The sequence below is a fragment of the Equus asinus genome, chromosome 6 (assembly GCF_041296235.1).
Source record: "Equus asinus isolate D_3611 breed Donkey chromosome 6, EquAss-T2T_v2, whole genome shotgun sequence".
Taxonomy (NCBI): domain Eukaryota; kingdom Metazoa; phylum Chordata; class Mammalia; order Perissodactyla; family Equidae; genus Equus; species Equus asinus.
The window spans coordinates 39,932,900-39,959,015 of record NC_091795.1 but is presented as its reverse complement, the minus strand read 5'-3'; the positions used below and the strand labels follow the sequence as shown (position 1 = coordinate 39,959,015).

Genomic DNA, 26,116 nt, shown 5'->3' with positions numbered 1-26,116 from the left:
CTTAACCACTACACCACTGGGCCGGCCCCTGGAAGTGAGATTTGAACCTAGGGGTTGGACTCTTAACCACCGTGCTATACTATGATTGAAATTGTTGAGAAATGAGTCCTAACTAAAACAGTGGTATTAGGAATGAAGGGGGCCAAAGAAGAAGGGATTCACTTGGAAACAGTTTCTAGAGGTACTGGGGTTCATGTTAGGGAAAGCCGTCCTGTTTTCCAGAAATGTCTGGACAAGTGCTTCCATCAGCTGGTATGGCAGAATTTGTCTTTGTGAACTTGGGCTCAGGACAAGGGTCAGGAATAAAGCCACTCACTTGGGGATTAGTGTCAGGTTGGAACCATCTCTTATTTCAGAAACTCATCTCCTCAACAGTTCTAGGTAGAGAGGTGCAGATTGCAGGTCAGTATAAGGAAGAATTTTTCATAGATGTGACAGTGAAATTTGGAGACACCATGAAGTGTTCATAATAAATGATTGAAAATTAAGTATGGGAACAGCTTTGTAAAAGCATGAAAAGGTGCTATAGAGTAACAGAAAAACCCTAATATTCAAGCTCCCTGGTGGTTTTTGCCAAATAAGCAACTTTGCCCAAAATGGGCATCCAGGTGACCGAAAACCCAAACGCCAAGTGAAGGTATGGATAGAGTTCATATGGACTTGTTCTCTGAATTTCGAAATACTCTAATTAGAGGCAGCTCGGAAGCTTCAAAGAAATAAACTTAGGTGACATGAAAGAAAATACCTTACTCCAAAAGGTAGTATGGTATATACAGATTTGAGAAAACTTAGCACAAATTGAAGTTCCCTGTTGAATTACTGGAGGAAGAGAGCACTGATATATTTCTAATATTTTGTGGCACACGTTGGAGATCCCCCGACCACCCCTTAAGCGTCCTGTAACACCACTCTCAGAGATAGGACACTGAGCTGCAATGACTGTTGGCTAGGCCCTTTATGCATTTTGTCTATTCTCAGAAATGGGGAGATTCACCAGGAGAGCCAGTTTAGGACAGGGAATGAGTCCAGATGACTTTTTAGTGGGAATAGCACCCTTTGAGATCATCTGCTCCTCACTTTATAGGTAAAGAAACAGCTCTGTGCTGACTTTTAAGCCTTGTCCTGATGTCCCTGAGGAGCAGTCCACAGGCAGCTGGAGACATTAAACCATAGTAAAAGGAGCTTAGGAGACAGATTTTAGATGTTGCCTTCATAGAAATGCTGTATTTTTATCCACTTGATCATCCTGCCCTAAAGAGGTAGCCAAAGACCAATACAAGAACAACCATCTCTTTTGCTGGAACATAGCAAAAGTCTGGGCGAGGGAGGGATGTTGTCCAGTATCCACTGGGTAACTTCAGTGTGGACCACAGTTTTGAATGGGGACACAGAGACTTATCTCTGTTTACAATAATGTAAAGTCTATTTCCTATAGTTTTTATGAGAATGTATTCCCCCCCCCCCCACATTCAGTTTGAGATAAAAAGGAACTCCCTGTCTTTTAAGTATTATTTCAGACAACAGAATATTTGGACTCCAATATAAAGGTGGAGAATCTGACTCTGGGTAGGAGGGTGTCGGAAAGAACTTCTGGAGGAGGTGATATCTGCTCTGAGTTTTAAAGGATAAGTCGAGGTTTAATAGATTAATAGGGAGAAGGCAGAGTGTTCCAGGCAAAGGGACATGAAGATTATGGAGATGAAAAACCACTTAAAGATGTAGAGATGTGACAGCATGGGGAAATACAAGTAGTTCTGGTGTGACTGGTGTGTTAGGTCAAAGATTGGGAGTGGCGGGAGAGGAGAGTTTCAGGGGAAGAGAGGCAGAGAAACCAGTTTGCAAGCTCAGGCATAGTTCAGGCAAGAAATAATGGGTCCCTGAACTAAGAATGACATTGAGTAGGAGGGAGAAGAGAAGGAGGTGGATAAGAGAAGGAAGGAGAAGTAACTGGCTCAGCAACCAGTTGGATGTAGGAGCAAGGAAGAAGCAGCAGTCACAGTTGATTCCTGAGGTTCCAAGTTGGGCGGGGCGACTGGGCAGGGGGTGGTGCCATTCACCAAGATTTGAAATCCTGGGAGGGAGGCAGGTTTGGACATCCAGCCTTTGAGATGTCTGTGGGACCTGGAGGGGTGCATCCGCTTGGATCTGTGAATTCGAGGTTCTTCAGCAAACTCATGGTAGCTGAAGTTTCGATTATGGTCATTTCACCAGGCTGACTGTGTAGATCAAGAAGAGGCCTGAGAATGGATGATGCCGACATTAGGGGAGGGAATCTCAAACAAGAGGCTGTGAAGGAAGTGTGAAAGAGATGTGGAGAGAAATTGAGGAGGCGGTATGTTAAAAAACCAACAGATAGTTTGGGAGGTTGGGAGGGTTAACAGCATCCGTATTGAAGAAGGGTCAAATTTTTGTGCTGGATTCTTCTTTGTCTTCCATGATTTGTTACTATATGTGCACTAGTCTTTTCAGTTAAACCCAAGGTTCCTTAAGAACAGGAACTGAATGTTGTATTTCTATAGCATCTAGACTAGTACTGAGCATATGGTAAGTACTCCACATATTTTTTGGTTAACTGATCAACCTTATTCTACCTCCATATTTAAACTCTACAAAGATGTCAGATTGGTTTAGGCGTGTTCTCCTTACCTCTAATCTTTGTCATTAGTGCGTGTGCCCACTGTTATGAAGGTGTTTCTGTGTATTACCAGCAGGCCCAGCATGCTGCCCATGAGCTCACAGGCAGCTGAGCTGAGATTTTAGTTTTAAAAAAATTCATCTGACACACCTGACCCAGGGTAGGGCCCAACATCTACCTGCCCACGGCATGGATTTGTGACTGACAGGAGGCAATATGCTAGCTGTCAGTTACTGACTAGCATGGAAGTGGAATCTAATTAGTTGTGTAAGCTTAAGCTGTTCAGCTTTACGTCCGCTAAGATTACATCAGGATACTGAGGCATTATATAGGATTGTTTGGAAAAAGGAGATGGGTACAGTAAACCCTTTGTGTGAGCTCGACACCTGTGCATTAGTTGTAGACTGATGATGTACCAATGTCATAAAGAGAAGAAATGCCGCAGCCTAAATCTATACCTGGCCATGAGTTCCCCTCCTGGGAAAGTGTGGGTGCCCTTGTCTCTGTGTAGAGAGAGAAGGGGGAAGGGGGAAGGATCATTTAGAAACGGAGGGTCCTTCTTTCTGTTAGGCATTCGTGAGTAGTTTCTTGTGTTTAGTATCTCTTGCTGATACAGAAAGGACACACTCCATTCTCTCCTGAGCCTAGTGCAGAAGTGGAACAGAGCATGTTTTTCTATTTTAGTGAGTATAAAATTAAGTGCACAGGGCAAAGAAAAGCACCTAGAGCCACATAACGGGCGTTTTCTCAAAAATTGGATTTTGCTCTCCTGAGCTCTACCCCAGGGCTTTCCATTATGTATTTTAGGAAAAAACTTCACTTCTCCGACTACTCAAAGCGAGATGTAAAACCGATTTTTCTTTAAGAAGAGCTGAGCCGTTTCGTTGCCCGGCCACTCTACCTCTGTGGAGAAAGAAGAAAAAGTGGTGATTTACCAGCAAGATAGCCAAATACTCTTTTCCTGAAACCTGGCGAAAGGGACCAAAGGAAACAGAAACAGAAGAGAAAATTTCGTCAACTGAAATTTGGAAATTGCCCCAGTTTTAAACCATGTATTTCAGGGGCTGTCTGCCAGTTTAAGATCAATTTGAATTAAAATAAAGGAGGACATGGGGCATATAACTCCCAGTGTTGGGAAAAACAATAGCGGAGGCTCAGAAGGACCCCTCCAATTGGAGAGATGGCTGGGGACCACCCATCTAGAAGGCATGCTCTCTGGGAAGTTGGGAATGCAAACAGTCCCCTTTTCCCTGTCTGCTCCAGCTTCTGATGGGGATAAGGTCTGGGGTGAGGACGGTTGGCTGGAGAGATGGGAAACCATATCTTAGAAGCCAGCTTTGTAGCTGAGGGCCAATAGCACCAAACAATGGCCATTGTGCAGAGAAAAATATGTGCTGAACCACCAAACAAGAATCCTGTAAACCATGGGACTTCAGTTTAACTTAATTTCTTATCAGAGTGACCGGCTCACTCCCATATGAGGAAATAAACCCAAATCCTAGCCTCAGGACAGAGCACAACCCAACCCCCCCCCCCCCCCCCGCCCCCCGACACACACACACAAACATACATACACATGGAGAGGCGTTGGCCCCGGCAGACAGAGGGCGTGGAGATGCCGTTTCCCAGTCACAGCTGTCCACAGCCAGCCCCCGTTCCCCCATCCCCCTCAGGCTGCTGAACTTCTGAACTAATGGAGACTTCTACAACATCCAGCTCTCTAGCTTAATTTCTAAGGGAGGAATTTGAGCAGTGTCAAGGAAGTAGGAGTAAGGAGATTTTATTTTTGGGCAAGTGAGTCTAGACCAGTGGCTTTCCACTGAGGGCTAATGTATCCCCCTTCTTCCCGGGGCACATTTGGCAGTATCCAAGGACATTTTTGGTTATCACAACTGGTGTGGTACTACTGGCATCTAGTGGGTAGAGGCCTGAGATGCTGCTAAACATTCTGTAATGCACAGGACAGTCTCCACAACAAGGAATTATCCAATTCAAATTTAATAGTGCCCGGGGAGCGGGGGGGGGGGAACCCTGGAGATAAACTTCTTCCATTGAAAGCTTAACAGGCAAACAAAAAATTCAACATGCAACCCATTCAAATGCTGTGGGGAAAAGTGGAGGGGGTTAAATATCACATTCAAAATGAAGATTTACGGGGCCAGCCAGGTGGCGCAGTGGTTAAGTGCCCACGTTCCGCTTCAGCGGCCCCAGGGTTGCTGGTTCGGATCCCGGGTGCGGACATGGCACTGCTTGGCAAGCCATGCTGTGATAGGCGTCCCGCATATAAAGTAGAGGAAGATGGGTACGGATGTTAGCTCAGGGCCGGTCTTCCTCAGCAACAAGAGGAGGATTAGCTGCAGATGTTAGCTCAGGGCTAATCTTCCTTGGGAGAAAAAAAAAAAAGATTTACGTTAGAAAATACAAGAATTTGAACAACTGATTTATACTTTCAAGGAAGTTGGCTAAAATGGTGGTGGTGAAATCAGAAATGAAAGGTGAGGTGCTAGAATAGTTACAGAGGTCACAAGAAGTATGGATATTAAGCTCCAGAAGAAGCGTGCCATTGTACAAGCATTTATAACTGTACTTAGAAGCTGCAAAAAGCAGAATCAGAGTTACAGAAAAAGCAAATCAATAAGGAAGGAGGACAGGCTTGAAAGATCCCTCCAAAACAGGAAAAGAAAATGGAAAGGAGCCTAGCCAGAGTGGAAATAAGAGACACAGAAGAGAGTTAGGAGGGGTCCTACAGACAGAATCGTTCTGTCGGGGATGTTGGAACATTCCATGGTGTTCCCAGGAAAGAGCATGGAACAAACTGAACAAAGGCCGGAGTCAAAGCTAAAATAGAAAGCTTTTTCAAAATGAAAGAAAATGAATAAAAACCAACAAATAATGATCCTGATGAATTTACTGAATTTCAAGGATAAAGAATCGCCTACAAATAAATTAATTAAAAAAAAACTAAATTAGTCACAGGTACTTGGTTTTTTAACTTTTTTTTTTTTTACTGTTTAAAAAATATTTTTTAAGGGGCCAGCCCGGTGGTGCAGCAGTTAAGTTCACACGTTCTGCTACCGTGGCCCAGGGTTCGCTGGTTCGGATCCCGGGTGCGGACACAGCACCACTTGTCAAGCCATGCAGTGGTGGGCGTCCCAAATATAAAGTAGACGAAGATGGGCATGGATGTTGGCTCAGGGCCAGTCTTCCTCAGCAAAAAAAAAAAAAAAAAAAGTATTGGCAGCAGATGTTAGCTCAGGGCTAATCTTCCTCAAAAAAAAAAAATAGTTTTTAAAAACGTCCTTGTAATTGAAACACACATGTAAGAAGGTATATAAATCTTAAGTGTACAGCACAATACAGTTTACAAAAGGCACATACTTGTGTAACCACATCTAGATCAAGAAATGGAGCTTCACGAGAAGCACCCCTATGTCCCCGCCCAGTCTCTTACACCTGACTCCCTAAATCAAACTATGGCCTGCAGACCAACTCCAGCTCCTATCTGTGAGCCAGAAACGGTTTTGATGTTTTTAAATGGTTAAAACAAATCAAAAGAATAATATTTCATGACTCATGAAAATGATATGAAGTCCAAATTTCAGTGACCATCAAGTTTTAATGAAACATAGCCACGCTCATTTGTTTATGTATTGTCTCTGGTTTGTATTACACCGGCAAAGATGAGTAGTTGCCACAGAGACTGCATGCCCTGCAAAGCCTTAAGTGTTTGCCATCTGACCCTTAACATAAATAGTTTGCCGACCCCTGTCCAAAGGTAACTGTTATTCTAACTTCTGACCAGGTTGATCAGTTCTACCTGTTCTTGAACTTCATATGTATGGAATCATATGTACATATGTGTTTATTCTTGTATGTTCTGGCTTCTGTTGTTCAGTGTTGTGTTTGTGAGATTCATCTATGTGAGTGTAGCGGGACCTGTAGGTTATTCCTTCTCATTGCTATATAGTATTCTGTTTTATGAATATACCACCATTTATCCATTAGCTCGTTGATGGTCTTTGGACTGTTTCCAATTTGGTATTGTTATGAATTATGCTGACATAAGACATTCTTACGTATGTCTCCTGGTACATGTATGTATCCACTTAGATGTTGGGTATGTACCTAGGACTGAAATTGTGTACGTTCGGCTTTAGGAGGTAGCTATTTTCCGTTTTCCAAAGTGGTTGTAACAGTTTAAGCTCCCACCACCAGTGGCCCGCATCCTTACGAGCAAACGTGATCACCAGTCTGTCTACCACTGTGGTAGGTGTATGATGATATCTCATTGTGGCTTTAATTTACGTTTTCCCGCTAACTGATGAGACTAAGCACCTTTTTGTACATCCTTGTGGACTACCAGTTCAGGCCGTTTGCCCGTTTCTCTATTGTGTTTCTATCTTTTTCTTATTGGGCAGTAACAGTTCTTGTTTTATTCTGGATGTGAGTTCTTTGTTGGATATACGTATTGGCAGTTCTCAGAGTATTGAGATAAAAAGTTTGACCTGAGAATTCTATACCCAGTAACGTTGCCATTCACATGTAAAGGCTTCATAAAAACATTTCCAAATATGCAGGAACTCAGATTTTCTGGAGATGAATCAGATCAGTCAAGAGGAAGTTGTGGTGTGAAGGGGCTGGCAGTGAACGCTAAATGTAGAGTCTAAATTTAAATAACTGTGACGATTGGCTTTCTAAAACAAAAACAATGTAGCTTACCCTGTACTTGAAATACATTTATTTTATATTAAATATCTCTTTTTCTAATAGAGAGGGGGAAATATGTTATGAGGATACCAACAAAAAGCAGGAGGTAAAATGAAGGAGGAGGTGGGAGAAATTGGAAGAGTGCTAACTTTTTTCTCTCCGAAAGTACCGTTGACATTACTCAAAACATACTATAGATGTTCCAGATTACTGGAGGTCGGGGGTGGGGTAGAAGAAAATACAAAATTTATAGCAAAGGATAAGAAAGAAAGAAAACAAGGAAACATAACCATGGGAAACAAAGTGACAGAAGACAGTGCAAGAAATGTAAAAAGGGCAAACTCACTGAATTTAAGGTTAATAGCATTAAACAGCACCAAGAAGGTGAAGAAACCTTATTTCGCTATGAGAAAACGGAAGCATATATTGGGCACTGATTCAGAGCGTAGATTGTGGTCTATCCAACATTATCCGAACCTTGCAAAATACGGTTACCTGTCTGGCACTGTAACTGAGTACAAGCCCTTTGCCACACAGAAGACGTAGATATATATACAGAGAGAGATTTAAATATATGCAGAGAGAGAGATATATCCTCTCTCTGTATATAATGAAGATATATATATAACAAGGATATGTATATATGTATATATATAATGAGGATATATATATCCTCATGTATGTGTAAATGTGTATATATATGTTTAAATTAGGCTATTTAAATTTGTAAACGTATGCAGTACTAGTTTTATAACTAAGCATACTTGGTTGTAAGTCCAGTTTCTTCCCCTAGAATATCTTCTGCCACGTACAGACGTATGATCAAGGGAAGTGAGGTATACATATATATATGTATAAGGCTGCCTTATAAACTGCTGGAAGGGAGAGACTGGTTTATTGGGCGTTTGGTGCTGCGTGTGCCCTCTGCGTTTCAGTGCCCTCCCCACAGAAACCTGGCCATCCACTTTCCGGGTTGGTGGGGTTTTGCATCTTCCTATCTTTTTTCCCAGCTGCTGGGATGGAGTTGCCAAGATTAGGTTTGCATCTTCGCCCTGAAAATTTCCTTTCTCTGCCCTTAACTTTGTAAGTTTGAAGTTTTTCTGATTTGGGGCAGAAGGTAGTCACCAAAAGCTACATCGTGTTCCAGTTCTAGTGTAAGACCCTGCAGTCAATCCATTGCTTTGACTTTTCTCCAGACGATGGAAACTGAAATGGAGCCCAGAAGTTCTGGCATATTCTTAGGTCCTATTTTCTCTGAACTGTGTGGTGTCCTAGTGTGTATAAAGAACTTTCAGACCGCTACCTCCAACACTCGTGTTCTTACATTCTCTTTCCCTACGTGCCCCCTCTTGGTCTCCTCCCCTCCTCCACTTCACATGCATCCTTCTGCAATCGTCTCTCTCTTATGGTTCGAAATAGTGTATGTTTGGGTCAAGTCATTTTTAATCCTTTAGTTGAAAGTATTAATTCATTCATGAAACACTTAGCCATTGATAGGTTAAGAACTACGCGAGCGACCTTCTCTCTCATCTAATCCTCAACAATTCTGTAATGTAGAAACGTGATTTTTAACTGCTCCGAGGGCTCATAAAGGTTGCATGACTCGGTCACAGTCACACAGTTTGTTTGGCACCTATTGAGTTCCTGTTATGCGCCCAATGCCGCACTTAGCCCTTCACGCATTTTACACACGAAGGCATGAGGATGAGAGAGGCTGGGGAGATAACTCGTTACAGTGGCCAGGGTCTCTGCAAAATCCTTGTTCATTCTGCTGTGCCGTGTTAACCATTGATCTGTGCTGTGATACGTGCTTTGATATTTTTGTTGTCTGCAAGGTGGTCTAGGAGTCCAGAGGGAAACCAAGCCTGAGAAGTCCGATAGGGTTTCACAGAAAAGGTGGCGTTTCAACTAGGCCTTAAGAAAGGAGGTTTTCCAAAGAGAGAAATAGAGGAAGGCACTGTTGTCAATGAGAAGGCATGCTTAAAGACACAGGGGTGTCGCACGGTTGTGTGGAAGGGGCTGTGGTGGCTGTTGCAGGATGCGAGGCCAGGAGGCATGCAGAGGTGGCCTGGTGGGGGCCTTGTGGACTGTGCTCTGGAAGTGTGGGTTCTGCCTTCTGTCCAGCATGGAGTCGCCGCTGGGAAGTGGTGTGACTGGATTTCTGTTTTCAGAGTGTAACTGGTGTTATTGGGTAGGATGGCCTAGGCGGGCCGACTACTTAGGAGATCATGACACTAATTCTGGCAAGAGCCTGACCCAGGACATTAGTGGGGGTGAAGAGCCTCTGTGAGCGGAAGCCGTAAGTGGTAGACAACTTTCATCAGTGCCTCTGCTGTCGCTGCACACATCATTGCGAATCTTTTTTGTTGTTGTTTTTATAAAACCAAGAACACAACTGAACTCATTTTCACAAACTTGCTCTTGCTCATACTTATTCTAGGGTGAGTAATGACGCATATACCTTCATGCTTGCATATGTGTGCATGTTTACTAATGTATCTATGATTGTGTGTACACTAACTGTGGCATGTTATACAGTCTGTGCTGAAATTTGCTTCTTTTCCCACTTAAAATATCTTGGAGGTCATTTTTTGTTAGTAAACCTGGAGCTGCCTAATGCCTCTTGATAGCTGCTTAGTGTTTCATTATATGAATGTGCCATAATGTATTTATAATACATAGTGTATTATGATGGACATTTAGGTTTCTTACATCTTGCCATTTCAAATGATACAGTGAGTATTCTTGTATCTACATATCACTTTGTGCATACGCAAGCATATCCAAATTTCTAGAAATAAATTCTTGGAAGATTTGAAATTCGTTGAAATTGCTGAGTCAAACAGGCTCACGTAATTTTAATATATTGCTGACTTACTTTCCATACTGCCTGCTTTCTTATTCTCTCACCAATACAAGGAGCGATCAGATCTTGATGGTGATTCATCTGAAAGGCAAAACCGGTACCTTATTGTAGCTTTAATTATGTTGGAACCATTTGCCTTTCCCTTTCAAGGAATCATTTCTATCTCATTTTTCGTTTTTCTCTTGTATTATTAACCTTATTTAGCTGCAGGAGCTCTTGATATATTAAGGAAATTAGCCGTTTGTCTGGTATGAGTTCCAAATATTTCTTCCCAGCATGTTGTTTGCTTTTTGGCTTGACTTTTGGTAGTTATTATTATAAAATTTTCTTTAGTTAAACTTATCAGGTTTGCGTGTGTATGTGTGTGTCTGTGGCCTCAGAATTTCATGTTCTACTTAAAGAAGACCTTCTCTCTTCCATGATTATTTTTTAAAACTCTTCCATTGCTTTTCTTCTAGAATTTGTATAGTTTCATTTTTTTTTGTACTTAAATCTTTCAGCCATTTGGGATATGGTATTAAATATGGATCAGACTTTTTTTCTCAGTTGTCCCAACACCATGCATTGAAAAATTAATCTTTCCCTGTTGATTTGAAATTAGGTATCCTTTTTTGTGTGGGTCTTATCTGCCCAGGTAGATCATAAACTTTTTTTTTTTTTTTTTTTGCTGAGGATGATTGTCACTGAGCTAACATCTGTGCCAGTCTTCCTCTATTTCTATATGTGGGATGCCACCACAGCATGGCTTGATGAGTGGTGTGTAGGTCTGTGCCCAGGATCCGAACCTGTGAACCCTGGGCTACCAAAGCAGAGCATGTGAACGTAACCATTACACCAGCAGGCCAGCCCCTATAAACTTTTTAAAGGCAACAATTCTGTGTTATCCTGTCTTGTATTCCCCATGAATCTGCACATAATGTTCTGCATAAAATAGATATGACATTAAATTTTTTACATTTTAAAAATTGTGAATTACATATATAGGAAAGTACACAAAACCTTCGTATACAACTTAATGAAAATGTATAAAGGAACACCTGTGTAACCGAAACTTAGATCAAGAAATAGGCCATTTCCAGCTCCCGGAAGTCCCCTGTTTACCATTCCCAATTGCAGTCCTCTCCCATCCCTCGGAGGTAACCACTCTTTTGACTTGTGACAGTGATTTCCTTGTTTTTCTTTTTATTAATTAAGGTTGACCCATGTGAAATCACCATTTTTTGTAGGTAAAAAATCATTGAGTATCTGCAATTTCATAAGTCAACCTAGCAATATTACCACCTATGGATGGATCTCTAAACAGTATAGTTTAGTTGAGCCTGTTTTTTTTTTAATCTTTTTTTTTTTTTCTGCTTTATCCCCCCAAACCCCCCCCCCCCCCCCCCCCCCCCGGTACACAGTTGTATATCTTAGTTGCACGTCCTTCTAGTTGTGGGATGTGGGACGCTGTCTCAACATGGCCTACGACTGGTGCCATGTCTGCACCCAGGATCTGAACCCTGGGCCGCTGCAGCGGAGCACGTGAACTTAACCACTCGGCCACAGAGCCGGCCCCAAGTTGAGCCTGTTTTTGAATGTTATTTCAATGTAATCTTACCCTATTTGCTCTTCTGTGCTGTCCTCCTTTCCCTCGCTAGGATGTAGTATTCCGCCATGTTGTTGCAGGTTGTCAGTTCTCCTTGCTGGATGTATCCCATCTTATGACTCTACTACATTTATTTATCCAGCCCACTCTTGTTGGATTATGAGTTGTTTCCAGTTTTGAGTGTTGCAAACCACGTTGCTGCAAAAATCCTTGGACATGTGTTTTGATGCATGTGACCAAGATTCCTTCTAGGGTAGGATCAGCAAAGTAGGGCCTGCTGCCTGGTTTTTCGTTTATTTTTTTAAAATGTTGCATTTTTAAAAACTTTTACATGTCTAGAAAAGCAGGGAAGTTGGTACAGAGTTCCTCTGTACCCTTTACCCAGCTGCCCCTAATGTAAACATCTTACATAATTATGGCCCGTTGGAAACGAACACGTTAGTGTTGGTACGGTGCTGTTAACTACAGACTCTTTGGATTTTGTCAATTTTTCCATTAATGTCCTTTTACTGTTGTAGGACCCAATGCAGAATACCACATTGTATTTAGTCGTCATGTCTCCTCAGATAGGAGACAGACTTGCCAACTGTAGCACAGTACTTGTGTAAAGTTCTTTTTGTTTTCAGCCTTAGAGTATCCAGTCAAAACACTGTTTTCCGAAGCTCCTGTCTTTGGGGTCTCATTTCTTTCACTTAGAAAGATTCATTTAAAATTCATCCGTGTTGTTGTGTGAATCGATAGCTTGTTCCTTTCGTTTTTTTGTAGTTGTGGTGAATTTGCTCATTACATAAAATTAACCGTTTTGAAGTGAGCAGTTTAATGGCATTTAGTACGTTCATAATGTTGTGCAACCACCACGTCTTTCCAGTTCCAGAACATTTTCATCACTCCCAGATAAAACCCTGTGCCCGTTAAGCAATTACTCCCCATTTCTCCCTCCTCCCAGCCTCTGGCAGCCACCACCCGGCTTTCTGTTTCTATGACTCTGCCCATTCTGGATATTTCGTATGAATGGAGTCATACGACATGGGACCCTTGTGTCTGGCATCATATTTTTGAGGTTCATCCCCATTGTAGCACGTATCAGTACTTCATTCCTTTCTTTTTTTGTAACTTGTGGTAAAACATATATAACAAAATTTGCCATTTTAACTGTTTTAAGTGTACATTTTAGTGGCATCAGTTACATTCACAGTGTTGTGCAACCATTACCACTATCTATTTCCAAAGCTTTTTCATCACCCTAAACAGAAATTCTGTTACCCATTAAGCAATAAGTCCTCAATGTCCACCCCTCCCAGCCCCTGGTAACCTCTAATCTGATTTCTAGTTCTATGAATTTGCCTAATCTAGATGTTTCATGTAAGTAGAATCATACAATATTTCTTCTTTTGTGTCTGGCTTCTTTCACTTAGCATGATGTTTTCAAGGTTCGTTCATGTGGTAGCAGGTGTCAGAACTTCATCCCTTTTTATGGTTGAATAATATTCCATTGTATAACTATATCACATTTTGTTCATCTATTGATGGACGCTCGTGTTGTTTTTGCCTTTTGGCTCTTGTGAATAGTGCTGCTGTGAACGCTAGCACACAAGTATCTGTTTGAGTCCTTGTTTTTGATTCTCTTGGGTATATACCTAGGAGTGGAGTGGTTTGCCAACCCCAGGTCTAGAACGTGTATAACAGTAAACTGAATTCCAAGTGGTGAGATCACAGTCTAGACAACACTTGGTTTTACCAGATTTAAAAATTTTTGCCAATCTAGTCTGTGTGTAATGGTATTTCGTTGTGATTTGAATTTGTATTTCCTGATTTCTGATGGAGTTGAACACATTTTGACATGTTTATAAGCCATTTAGATTTCCTCTTTTGTATTGTGCCCGTTAATTTTCCTATTGGTGGTTTGCCTTTCTAAGTTAGTGTTGATGAATTGATGTCTCCAAATAATGTTTACTCTGTGTTTCTGCAGAACAAATAGTGGAGAAAGATGAAGGTCCATATTACACTCACCTGGGATCTGGCCCCACGGTAGCCTCTATCCGGGAACTCATGGAGGAGCGGTGAGTGATGCACAGATGTCCAAGGAGAAATGGGCAAGTTGTTAACAGAATATGGATTTTAAGCAGCTGTCATTTTCGTTGCCTTGTACTAGATAGTCTACAGAAAGGAAGCCCTGGTGTCCAGACTGTGGAAGGATGAATGTGGGATTCTCACCCCCTATGCTGCTTCTGCGTTTCTTTCTATCTGTAGGTCTGCCCCCTTATATCCCCCTCCCCCACTCTTTTGCTCTGTCTTTCTTGAAATATTTTTTATTGAAGAAATGGGGTTAAATGGTATATGTCCTAAAGAGGTTCCCATGGTCTGAATTTTGCTGCTGGCTTTCTTGTAGTATTGTGTAACAAGTTCTTCTGCCCTCTGTAAATTGGTAGTTAGATCTAAAGACTTGATCTAAATCAGGTTGCATTTCCATTCTTTCTTGTTTTCAAAACTACTTCATAGGTGGTATTTTGTACCTCTGTTAGAAGGAATGTAATGTCTTGTCTTTTGCCAGTGGGTGTCTCTTCAGGTTGTCTCCTCAGTCCTTTTGACATGGTCCTAGGAGTGTTTAATATCTTTCTTGATTTCTCATATGACAAGGTGTTCTGGGTTCACGTTGTGCATTTATCCAAGAAGTCCTGGTTTTTTTTTATTGGAGGAAAATGTATTGAGAAAACAGATTCTGGGTACTAGGGGTACTCATTGCTACTGGGGTGCTCATTGTTTCTAGGCTGTTGCAGTTGAAGGAGCTAAGATATATGTGTAGGTTTTTGATTTTTGTTTTGTTTAGTGATTTAATATATCATGAGTTTATATTGACGCTTCCAATTCAAACTCAAGACCATAGGGTTTTTACTTAATAGCTCTGTTTTGTTTTTGTTTTTTTTTTACAGCAGTTTGTATAGATAGAGACTTTAAAATCTCTGTACATTTCCACAGCGGATATTAAATAGTGTGAGTTCCAGCATATGGAGAGGTAAAATAGCTTGGTGATTGAGAGCGTATGGACACCAGAGCTAGATTAAGGTCCAGTCCTGGCTCTGCCACTTGCTGCTGAGTCCTTGCTAAGTTTCTCTACTTCTCTGTGACCCAGTTTTCTTATCTGCAAGATGGAGACCGTGATAAAAGTACATACATTGGAGGAAAGTTGTGAGGATAAACTGAACTGATGTCTGGAAAGCACTTAGTGCTTATTAGTAAGTACTGCACGCAGGGTGTCTACCTCATATACATGTGTACTGATTACATTTTTTATAACAAGCATTAGTATTTTAATAATAAAGGCAAAGATTCTGTAGACAGAAACATGTTTGCTCATACATACGCCTACAGATGTGTGGAAGGTTGAGGCGCTTAGAGTTTCTACAAATTTGGAACCAGATTTTCTCTGACCAGGGGAGCCAAATTAATCCTGTCATTAATACAGCAGGGAACATGAGTTTGAACTGAATAACTGTAATGGCATCCTGAATGAATAAAAGGTAAGAGGAATGGAGGACAGTGATCTGCTGTGAACACTTTTAACAGATGGAACCCTGTGCCATCTGGAAACATTTATATTCAAAAAGCATTTGATCAAAGACCCAATCTGCAAATTCAAGCTTGATTGAAGGGGCACCTCTGAGTCCCTGAGAATGAAACATTTAAAACAGGGCGTGTGTTGTACATGTATGCCCACGTGTGCCCACCTACGTATGTCTTGCAGTTTTGAGGTTGGAGCGGGCATCTCTTTGGCCGGTGGTTTTGTAAGGAATCTTGACCCTGTCGTTTTCAAGTTGAGGGCTGTGGAGGAGTCAAATCTTCGAGTTGGATCTGGGACCGTTTTTGTATGTGTTTGTTTCTTGGTAACAGTTTATAAGATTTCTAGAGAGCTCTCTAAATAACTTTTAGTTATAGAAGAGTATGTTTTGAAATGAGGATTAAGAGAGAGTGATAAAGTTGAGATTTGTCCTTTTCTCTCTCATTGCTTTAAAAATAACAGCCAAGTGTGGATTCTCTAGAAACTGATCCAAGGAAGGAATTCCTCTCAAGACCAGGAATACTTGTGTTTTTCCTGAGCAACTGGTTTATTTTTATCTTAAGGACCTTGTAAATCATATAACAGATTGCGATTCCATCTTTATGTTGGCTGCTAGTAAGCTCAGAGCCAGATTTGTGTACCCCCATTAGGAGGCGGGAAGTTTCTCATCTTTGGCCCAGGGGAGCCTATTCACGTTCACTCCTGAGTCCTTTTGCTGTGACCCTAAGGAGTCTTCATTAGCTTGCTCGATTTCTCATTTGTTGAAATATTCCAGACTCATCTTTCAAAATACGCAGAAGACCCCAGTGTTTGCGTTTTGTGTACCAACATCACGTCTGTCTGTTTCTCCTGTTATTCTGGTTTCATCACCTGTTATTTTTATCCTATCGACGTCTTTTTAAGTTCCTTTCCAGAACAAGGAGAGGAATGAACGATTGATGAAAGTCACCTGGCTGGTGGCAGAGGGTGGGAGGGGTCCACTTTGTGAATGGTCCAGGCTGTCTTTTTCCCTAGCCTCTCCCCTTGACCCTCTCTCTGCAGGACCACCCTACTGCCAGGAGCTGGCCAAAGGCAGGGAGAGGGAGGGAACTGAAATCGAGGAGACGGTGCTCTTAGCTTATCTGGCAAAGACTTGGAGAAAGGAGGGGGAGGTTGATAGCAAATCCTAAAATATTAGCCTAGTTTATTTATGGGTTCCATTCCTCCTGGGTAGCCGGGTCCTCATTGTCATAGATACTTGAAGTCAGTTGTTCAAACCCACATCTGAGAAGGGTGTGCTGCACAGAGCCACGTGTCCTCCAGCTGGGAAGGGAATTCTCTGCAGCCTAGGAATTCATTAAATGTTCGTTCTGTACAGGAACAGCTGACACCGTGCTAGCAAATCTGAGTTCAGGGTAACTGGTCTCATTGCTGTGTGATGGAGCTAACGCCGAAAAAGCAGTTTCAGATCAGTGTTTCTCAAGCTTGAGTGTGCTTCAGAGTCTCCCACAGAGCTTGTGAAAGCACAGGTCTCTGGGCCCCAACCCAGTTTCTGACCTAGCAGGTCTGGGATGGGACCCGAGAGTCTGCATTCCTTCTAAGTTCCCAAGTGATGCTGGTCCCGGCCCCATCCTTTGAGAGCCACTGGCTAAAATGATCAGGTTACGCTTTAGAATAAGGTTTCAGCCTGTCCTTGCAGACTTCGCTTAGGGTCTCGGAGTTCATGTGTATACTAGAAGGGCCTCTTAATGGTAGCCAGAAAGTAAGACATTTAAGAAAAAATCCTAAATCCAGAGTCAGTTGGTTCTCTTTAAACACAGAGACAGTTCTAGTTTGAAAAAAAGTCTAGCTGGTCAGTCGTGCTTGGCCCTCTAATTTCTCTTGAATGTCAAGTTCACGGCAGGAAGCATTTCTCACAAGGGCAGGATGGTGGGGCAGGTCCTGGTCAGAAGGCCTGGTCTGCGTCCTCAGCTCACCCTCCTGTGGGGAACCCGATATCCTGTCCCTTGGAGCGAGAGCGGTGCGGTCACTGTTCTTCCCACAGCGACCCCAGGACACACTGAGTGCCCAGGCTCTGTACTTGTGGGCTGCTTCCTGATAAATGCTTGTTCCACTGAAAGTTTTCCAGGAACCAAACAAAAGCAGCGCTCTCTGGTCCTTTCCTCTTGAATCAGCCCAGGCTATGTAAACTCCCCAGGGTCCTGTCTCCAGACACCTTCTGTAAGGGACTGACATAGCCTGGGAATTTTAATGTGGTCATTAGCAGAAACACTTTTCACCTCTTCACTGAGACCTGGAGTGAAATAGAGAACATTGAACTCAGAGAAACCTTAGATCGGCTTTTTTAAAAATATTTGTTTTCTTTTCCAATTACAAAAATAAAACATGTCTATAAAAGGCCTTTTAAAAAAAGTTTAGAGTGAATAAAGCTGTCTAGCAATTAAAGTTGTCTAGCAAAACGAACTTTTTAAAAAAATGTTTGATGCTTACCTTTCAATTTTTCCTAAACATTTACAAAGATATACATATGTATACAGAGAAATTTTGAACCAAATGGGATCAATCATAATATACCCACTACTTGCAAATCTTTGTTCCCCTACTTAATTTCTTCCATGTCAGTACGTATAATTCTGCCGAATCCTTTTTGATGGCTACATGGTTTTCCATTGTATGGAAATTTATTTCATTATTTTATTTAGCCAGTTCTATACTGGATATTTAAGTTAATGAATATCTTGTTCCTAAATCTTGTATTTGTACAGTTCTTTCTCAGGTAGAAATTCCTTAGAAGTGGAATGAGTGAAATGGAGAATATGTGCAACTGTCTATGGATGTATGTAAGGAATATGCGTAACTAATAGCTATGATAGCATTACCCTGTATTAAATAGTTTTTTCTTTAAAGATTGGCACCTGAGCTAACAGCTGTTGCCAATCTTCTTTTTTTTTTTTCTGCTTTTTCTCCCCAAATCCCCCCAGTACATAGTTGTATACTTTAGTTGTAGGTCCCTCCAGTTGTGCTATGTGGGACGCCACCTCAACGTGGCCTGACGAGCGGTGCCATGTCCGCAGCCAGGATTCAAACCAGCAAAACCCTGGACCGCTGAAGCAGAGCGCACAAACTTAACCTCTTGGCTGCCGGGCCAGCCCCTAAATAGTGTATTAATATAATACACCATGACCAAATTGTATTCATGACAGAAATACAAGGATAGTTTGATTTAGACAGTCTGTTAAAATAGCATACCATGTTAATTGATCAAAGGAGAAAAACCATTCAATCGTCTGTGTCCTTAGACATTAGAAATGTATTTGGTAAAAGTAATCAATCCTTTTTTTTTTTAGGTTTTATTTTTTATTTTTCCTTCTTCTCCCCAAAGCCCCACAGGACATAGTTGTATATTTTAGTTGTGGGTCCTTCTAGTTGTGGCATGTGGGACGCTGCCTCAGCATGGTGCAAGGAGCGGTGGTAGGTCCGCACCTGGGATCAGAACCGGTGACACCCTGGGCCGCCGAAGCAGAGTGCATAAACTTAACCACTCAGCTTTGGGGCCAGCCCCAAAAGTAATCAATTCTTGATGAAAAATCCTTACAACAGGAGACCCTTAGTAAAACCCTAAAAAGTAAGGAAGTCTCTGCTTGTATCCCGAAGTCAGCTAGGTTCATGCTCAGTGATGAATAGTTGGGAACATTTCTGGTAAAGTCAGGAAATAAGCAAAGATGCCTGCTAGCACTTCAGAAGCGCTGCCAACACAGAGACAAGACTGAGATAGAGTGGACAGGAGGAGGTGGCAAATGACCCTATTTACAGATGATGTGGTATTGTAAAGAGCCTGAAACTAAAGAGCCGTTGAAAATAAGACAATTCAGGGACCGGCCTGGTGGTGCAGTGGTTAAGTTCATGCTTTGGCAGCCTGGGATTCACAGGTTCGGATCCGATGTGCAGACCTAGCACCACTCATCAAGCCACACTGTGGCGGCATCCCACATAAAATAGAGGAAGACTATTATTAGTCTTAGGAAGATTATTATTAGCTCAGCGACAATCTTCCTCACACACACACACAAAAGACAATTCAGTAAGATGGCTGTTTACATTATTAAGAGTAATTAGTATTGATTGGGGCTCTTCCCTCATACCAGTAACTTGAAAGCACTTTAGATAATGTGTTCCCTGTGGATTATCTCATGTGATCTTTTTCCAAGCCTAAGAGTTAGGAACCATTTTTAACTCCATTTTACAGATGAAGAAGCTGAGGCTTAGAGAAGTTCAGTCATTGGGCCACTGTCCTGTACAAGAAACTGGCTGGGCTGGCATTCATCTCAGTCTGTCTGCCCTTGGCCAAGGCTGTACTGTAACTCGCGTGCCCCCAGGTAGTTGTGTGGCCTTGGGCAGGTCGGTTCAGCTCTGGGGACCATCGTTTCATCACCTCTGAATGTGACGTGTGGTTAGTTAGATGGTCTCAGGATCCCTGAGTGTGTGCATGTGTGTGTGGGCCAGGGCAGGAGTGTGTGCGGTAACCAGACCTGTTTACCTTCCGGGGGAGCCTTGGAGCCCGTTTGTGCCTGGTGGGGTCCCTTCCTCTCGCCTCAGCTCTCTGTCCTCATATTCACGTGTCTCTGCTGGGATTCTTGAAAGAGAACAGTGCGGGTTTCCCCATTTCTTTTCCTTTGTTTATTGAGTTTATAACTAACTCACTCTGAGGTGCCTTAGCAACAGGGCTGGATACAAATGCTGCATTTAGCCTTTCATTTGAGACCCCTTCCTGGAGGCTCAGAGGTAATGTCAGGGACACTCTGCTAGACTGCCCCTCTGCCCTGGGACAGAGCTGGACCACGTGGACCAGAGGCCATAGGAACCTGGGAGGTAAACCCAGCCACTGTGTCTCTGGAGGCTGTAAGCACAGAATAAACACTTAAACCTTTCTCTTTCTTCTCCGTTGCCCCCGTGGTAACTAGAAACCCGAGCTGCAGCACACTGAGGCCCACCTTCTTACCGTAAGTTGCTCTCCTTTGGGGTTCCACTGTGCTAACGGTGGCTTCTGTGTCCCTCTCCAGGTACGGAGAGAAGGGGAAAGCCATCCGGATCGAGAAGGTCATCTACACCGGGAAGGAGGGGAAGAGCTCTCGTGGCTGCCCCATCGCCAAGTGGGTGAGTGTCAAGACCCCGCAGCTGAGGCTGTGCCTCAGTCTCCCCTGCAGGCCAGCTCAGGCTGTGTGGAGGAAACACGTGTTTACTGTGCAGGGGAACTGCAGAGCCAGCATCTGGTGCTTGGTTAGGGCCATTTCCCCCCGGTCTCAGCCCCGTTTGTCCTCATTTTGTTTAAATGCCAGCTCCTGGTGTCCTGGGCTGACCTCAGAACTGCTCTGGTCATTATGCTCAACTCGCAGCGTCCCCGTGGTTCAGGGTTGAGGCTGCAGATGTTGTCTCACCAAGGCTGGCCCCTGCTGGGGACCGTTTGACTGCCCTGCCCCTCCGTGTGCTCTGGAGCTGCGGGTGTTCCCGTCTCCTGTCTGGAGGAGGCGAGGCCCCGGGCAGGGTCGGGGACAGACTTGCATCCGCTTCACTTCTGAACTGCTGTTTCCCTGGAGGCAGCCTGAGTGTCTCCGCAGGGGGAACGTCGATGACTCAGACCCCAGTTTCACCCGAACTTTCCTGACCTCCCCTTAAGTCCTCAGAGAGACGGTTAGGACCACTGCAGGCTCAGTGCTCAGGAGAGCAGGGTCGTCGGGCAGCCGTGAGCTCCGTGCTGTGCAGGGGGCTTGGTAGGGGGAGCAGGCGTGGAAGATGGAAGGCTCTGTCCCCGTGTTCCAGCTGCTTGTGGTACCCTAGAGACACATAAAGTCACGGAGACCCAAAAAATCGAGGGTTAACTTCGAGAGGCAGACTTGGTGTTGTAGAGTTCAGGGGCAGGGGACATGCGTGGCGGGAAGAACATCAGGCTGCGTTTCCCAGAGAAGGTGGACACGCGTGGGGCCGTGAATATGGGGCCGTATCAAAGGGGCTGAGGAGAGGGTAGAAGCACTGCTGGTGAGGAGGGTCGCGTGAGCAAAGGCACAAAGGCTGTGAACGGATGCGTGGCTGCTTTGAGCGAGGCAAGGTGGCGAGATGACCTTTGTGAGCCTGTGTCCATCTGTGCACGTCCTTCTTCTTATCTGGTATATACCCCCATGCCTTTGCACCTTGGGTTTTACTGAAATAGAAGGTATCTGAACCTGAACTACCACATACATATTTGTAGCAATTTTCAGTTGGTATTGCAGAATTATAAACAACAAAGGAATCCGGAACTACTTAGAGCCATCACAGGTGTGAAGAAGCACGTTGTCCCTGCCCTCGTGCAAGATGGTCATTGCAGCGGGAGGTGGACTGATCAGGGTCGGGTGTTATCCACCCAGAGAACCCATCAGGGAAATGGCGTCTGCCCCTTTCTCCTGCTAATTCATGCGGTTGTCAAGGAATTCCAAAACCTTGGGCAGGAATCTTAAGATCCTTGGGTCACAGGTAGAGTGAGGGACTTCTGCAGCTTCAGAAACAGTTGGCACTTTAAGGAAAGAAAACAGCTGGCTGGGGCCGGCCCAGTGACACAGTGGTTAAGTGCACACGTTCCGCTTCTCGGCGGCCTGGGGTTCGCCGGTTCGGATCCAGGTGCAGACATGGCACCGCTTGGCACGCCATGCTGTGGCAGGCATCCCACATATAAAGTAGAGGAAGATGGGCACAGATGTTAGCTCAGGGCCAGTCTTCCTCAGCAAAAAGAGGAGGATTGGCAGTAGTTAGCTCAGGGCTAATCTTCCTCAAAAAAAAAAAAAAAAAGAAAAAGAAAACAGCTAGCTATGGGGGTGGCATTGAAGAAGAGAATATGCATTTCCAGCCCCTGGATGCCTGTGGTGAAGGGTTAACTCTTGCCAGCGCTTGCTTGTGTGGCTCTGCTGAGGACTGAGGAGGGAGGCGCCCAGGTAAAGTGTGAGATCTCCTGGGACTGTGGCAGGAAAGCAGAATGATGGAGGGGAGGAACTCAGTCCTCAGAACGTTGGTCCCCCGGGGTCTGTGGACGGATGCCCAGAGCAGAGCACATGTAGCACAGTGAACTTGAAGTTTTGTCCAAAAGGTGGAACAGCTTGTGGGCATCATGGGATCTGGTGTGCGATGCCGGCTTTGAAAGAAAAGCCCAGGTAGAGGGAAATGCATAGCGACAGTGTTCCCAGGTGTTGAGAAATTCCTGTATCTGATGCACAAAGGAAAAAGGAGAGAGGAAAGAGTTTCTTATGAGAAGAGCAAGTGATGGTAAATCATAGAACTATCACAGTGGCAAGAAAATGACAGCGCTGAGTTATGTTTTTTGTTCTTTTCTATCCATCTCCCTTAGTGTCATGCACCACTCCTATTTTTTGCTAACACAGACGCCAAATACCCCAGTATTTTTGTGGTAGGGCTCATCTGAAGAGTTCCACCTCCTTGGCAGTTGGAGAGGGGCAGGTGTTCCCTTTCCTTGGGGAAGTGACCCACAAACGCCAAGGACAGGTTATTCTTGGTGGCAGCATGGCATCAAGGGCCCAGGCGGTGGTCTGTGGCCATGGGCAGGTGGCAGCATCCAGCTGTCCGTGGTGGGCGGTGCCTCTTGTGCTTCTCCCTGCCCCCTCGTCCCATGTCCAGAGCCAGGATTTTCTTCCAACCAGGGTTCATGTCTGTGTTTGCAACCTGAACACCCAACCAGTACCTTCAACTAAAAGCAGTGCACCTGACAGGTTCTAGATGTAAATGGCCAGGATCTTGAGAGGCAAAGTCGAGGTGCATCATGGGTTCCCAGCAAATGTGTGTTAAGAAAATGATGTGAGAAAGCAGTGGGACGACCCAGAGAGCCCGCTGGTGATCTCTGATTTTAAGGTGTCCTGTACGAAGTATGGAAGTCACCAAGCATGGGAGTAAGAGCGTGACCTGGGTAGCATTTTGAAGGTTCAGAGTAAACAGAGGCATGTCAGAAGCAAATGCCACGGACAGCAGAAATGGGCTTTTGGTAAAAGAACCTCAGAGATGCTTCTTGGGCCAGTCTGTAAGGGTCACAGAGGTCAGAAGGCAGGTATTTGGAGGCCCGTCAGGAGCTTGGTGGAGTGGACTTCTGGGAAGATCCCAGGGGTGGAACTAAGTACCAACGTTGGAGTGATGAGAGGACACATGTGAGTTTCTGCGGGTGCTGTGCTCAGGGTCTTCCTGCCCAGAATCTGGGTGAGAGGTGTGTGATTCTGGGATGGCACATGCACCATCTATGTCACCATGCTCAGTTGTTGGTGTGTCTGTGCCATCTGTTGACCTTTGACTTTTGCCCCTTGTGCATGTCATCCTGCTGGGTTCCTTTGTAGAGTGTGGGTCGGGAGCTCCTCTTGGTTTTCTTACAGTTTTTCTGAGTGTACCCACAGGCCTGGGAGGGTGTGGCCACAGAGGACTGTCTCCTTGTGCCTGGTCACGTTTATGTGTTTGCCACTCAGAAAACAAAAAGGACGTGGCCTCAGTCTCAGCTTTGACAGGTCAAGTGTCTCCCCGTGTGCTCTGAACACATGTAGCACATGAGTGCGATTAGCTGGTCGCTGCCCCGGGCACTGAGTGGAGGTTGACAATAGTGCCTCAGAAACCCTAGTCACAGGGACCGCTGTGTTTGTTATCAGTACCTACCAGGTATGCAGATGCCCTGCTCAGTCTGTGGGAGGCCGGGCAGTCATACAGGGAGTTATAACACCGCAGATGATTCAAGGGCATTTTCATGTGTTACTGCTCCCAGAAGACAGTTTTTAAAATAATGATGTGATTGATGCTTCCATGGTGGGATACCATTATGGCTGTGACTCAAGCAGGAAGCCATCACCCAGAGATGTGTTTTGTTGAGCATGCAAGGTGTCCTTTAAGGAAACTCTGACACATGCTACAACATAGATAAACCTTTAGGACACTATGCTGAGTAGAATAAGCCAGTCACAAAAGGACAAATACTGTGTGACTCCTCTTATATGAAGTACCTAGAGCGGTCAGATTCATAGAGTCAAAAAGTTGAATGGTTTTCACCATGGGCTGGGGTCGGGGGAGAAGGGAGAGTTAGCGTTAAATGGGTACGGAGTTTCTGTTTGGGAAGATAGAAAGTTCTGGAGATGCAAAAGGTGCTGTTGATAGTTGCATATCAGTGTGAATGTACTTAATGTTACTGAAAGGTACACTTAAAAATGGCTAAGACGAGGGGCTGGCCCCGTGACCGAGTGGTTAAGTTTGCGCGCTCCGCTGCAGGCAGCCCAGTGTTTCGTCGGTTCGAATCCTGGGCGCGGACATGGCACTGCTCGTCAGACCACGCTGAGGCAGCGTCCCACATGCCACAACTAGAGGAACCCACAACGAAGAATACACAACTATGCACCGGGGGGCTTTGGGGAGAAAAAGGAAAAAATAAAATCTTTAAAAAAAAAAAAAATGGCTAAGACGGCAAATTTTATGTTACGTATATTTTGCCACAATTTTAAAAAATTGAATCTGGTGCTCACATCTTTAAAAGGAGAGATTTCACGTAAAAATCTGGATTCCTGTTTTCTTCTTGTAAAATTGAAAGAGGTGGTGCTGGCGTTCCCACCAGGTGGTGGTTGATGGGAAGGCCGAGCCTCCCCCTTTGGAAGGGCAGATGCTTTTGCACTTTGCCACGGTCCACGCCACTCCCTAGTGGCACCAGACCTGGTGGCACCAGACCTAGTAGTCTGGCCCCTTTCCCTCTTTATATTACCTGCTGACTGCCTCTTTCGACGTCTCCCTGCCCTGACATACTTGTGACCAAGTTTTCCTTAGCCCCATCCTATTGGGACCTACTGGAAATAGCCACTCAGGTGTTGCAAAGTACCTCAACCTCAGCACGTCCCCAGTCAACTCGCCAGTGAGCAGCAACACCCACACCCACCCACTCTCCTGCGCTTCAGAATGTAGAAGTCTTGTGAGACTTTTTTCCCTGTCCCTCAGCCCCTAAAGTCAGGTCGTCCCAAAGTCACCTTTCTCCTGAACGTCTCTGGAATCCATTCCTTTTCCTGTTTCCTTCCCCACTGCCCTGGTTCAGGACTTTATCGGCTTTTGCTTGGGTTACGTCGGTGGTCTTCCAGCGGGTCTCTTCGTCTTCCCCTCTGCCACCCGTCTGCCCCCCTCTGTAAAGCATGCAGCTGTGTACAGAAGTAAGCCCCCTTCTTGTGGTCCTTTAGGGAGCCCTTGCCTCGAGTCCTTCTCCCTCAGCCTGCCACTCAAGGCCCTTCCCAGTCTGCCCTCATGCCTCCCCTCTTCACAGGCCCCCACATCTTCCCTGGTCACAGAATTGCTTGGGATTCTTTGGGCAGATTCAGCCACCTTATTCCCCAGCTCCCAGGACCCTTTGCCTTGACGTGTCTTTTTGTGAGCCAGGATGCTGTCTAGGGAGTGAGTGAAGAGTGAGGTGAGAACCTGGATGAGGGCATGGCCAGATCCTCTGGAGCAGAGCAGTGCCAAGGCCTTTGCTTTTTTTAACAGCCTTATTGAGAGATAATTCACATACCATACAATTCATGCTTTTTTTGAAGAAGATTAGCCATGAGCTAACGTCTGTGCCCATCTTCCTCTACTTTATGTGGGACTCCTGCCACAGCATGGCTTGACAAGTGGTGCATAGGTCTGCACTGGGGATCCAAACCCATGAACCCCCGGCTGCTGAAATGGAGCACACGAACCTAACCACTGCACCACCGGGCTGGCCCAAACTCATCCTTTTGATCTATACAATTCAATGGTTTTTGG

The 26,116-nt window shown here is 44.4% G+C and overlaps 1 protein-coding gene across 7 annotated transcripts in view; it reads left to right on the top strand.

Annotated features, from left to right (window-relative positions):
• TET3 (tet methylcytosine dioxygenase 3) overlaps positions 1-26,116 on the top strand; it is a 102,387-nt gene that overhangs the window by 57,474 nt on the left and 18,797 nt on the right. For all 7 annotated transcript variants that reach the window (XM_070511946.1, XM_070511944.1, XM_070511945.1 and 4 more), the window contains 2 exons: positions 13,763-13,853; positions 20,389-20,482. In XM_070511946.1, the coding sequence (XP_070368047.1) occupies positions 13,763-13,853; positions 20,389-20,482 (185 nt within the window). The remainder of the gene's footprint in view (positions 1-13,762; positions 13,854-20,388; positions 20,483-26,116) is intronic.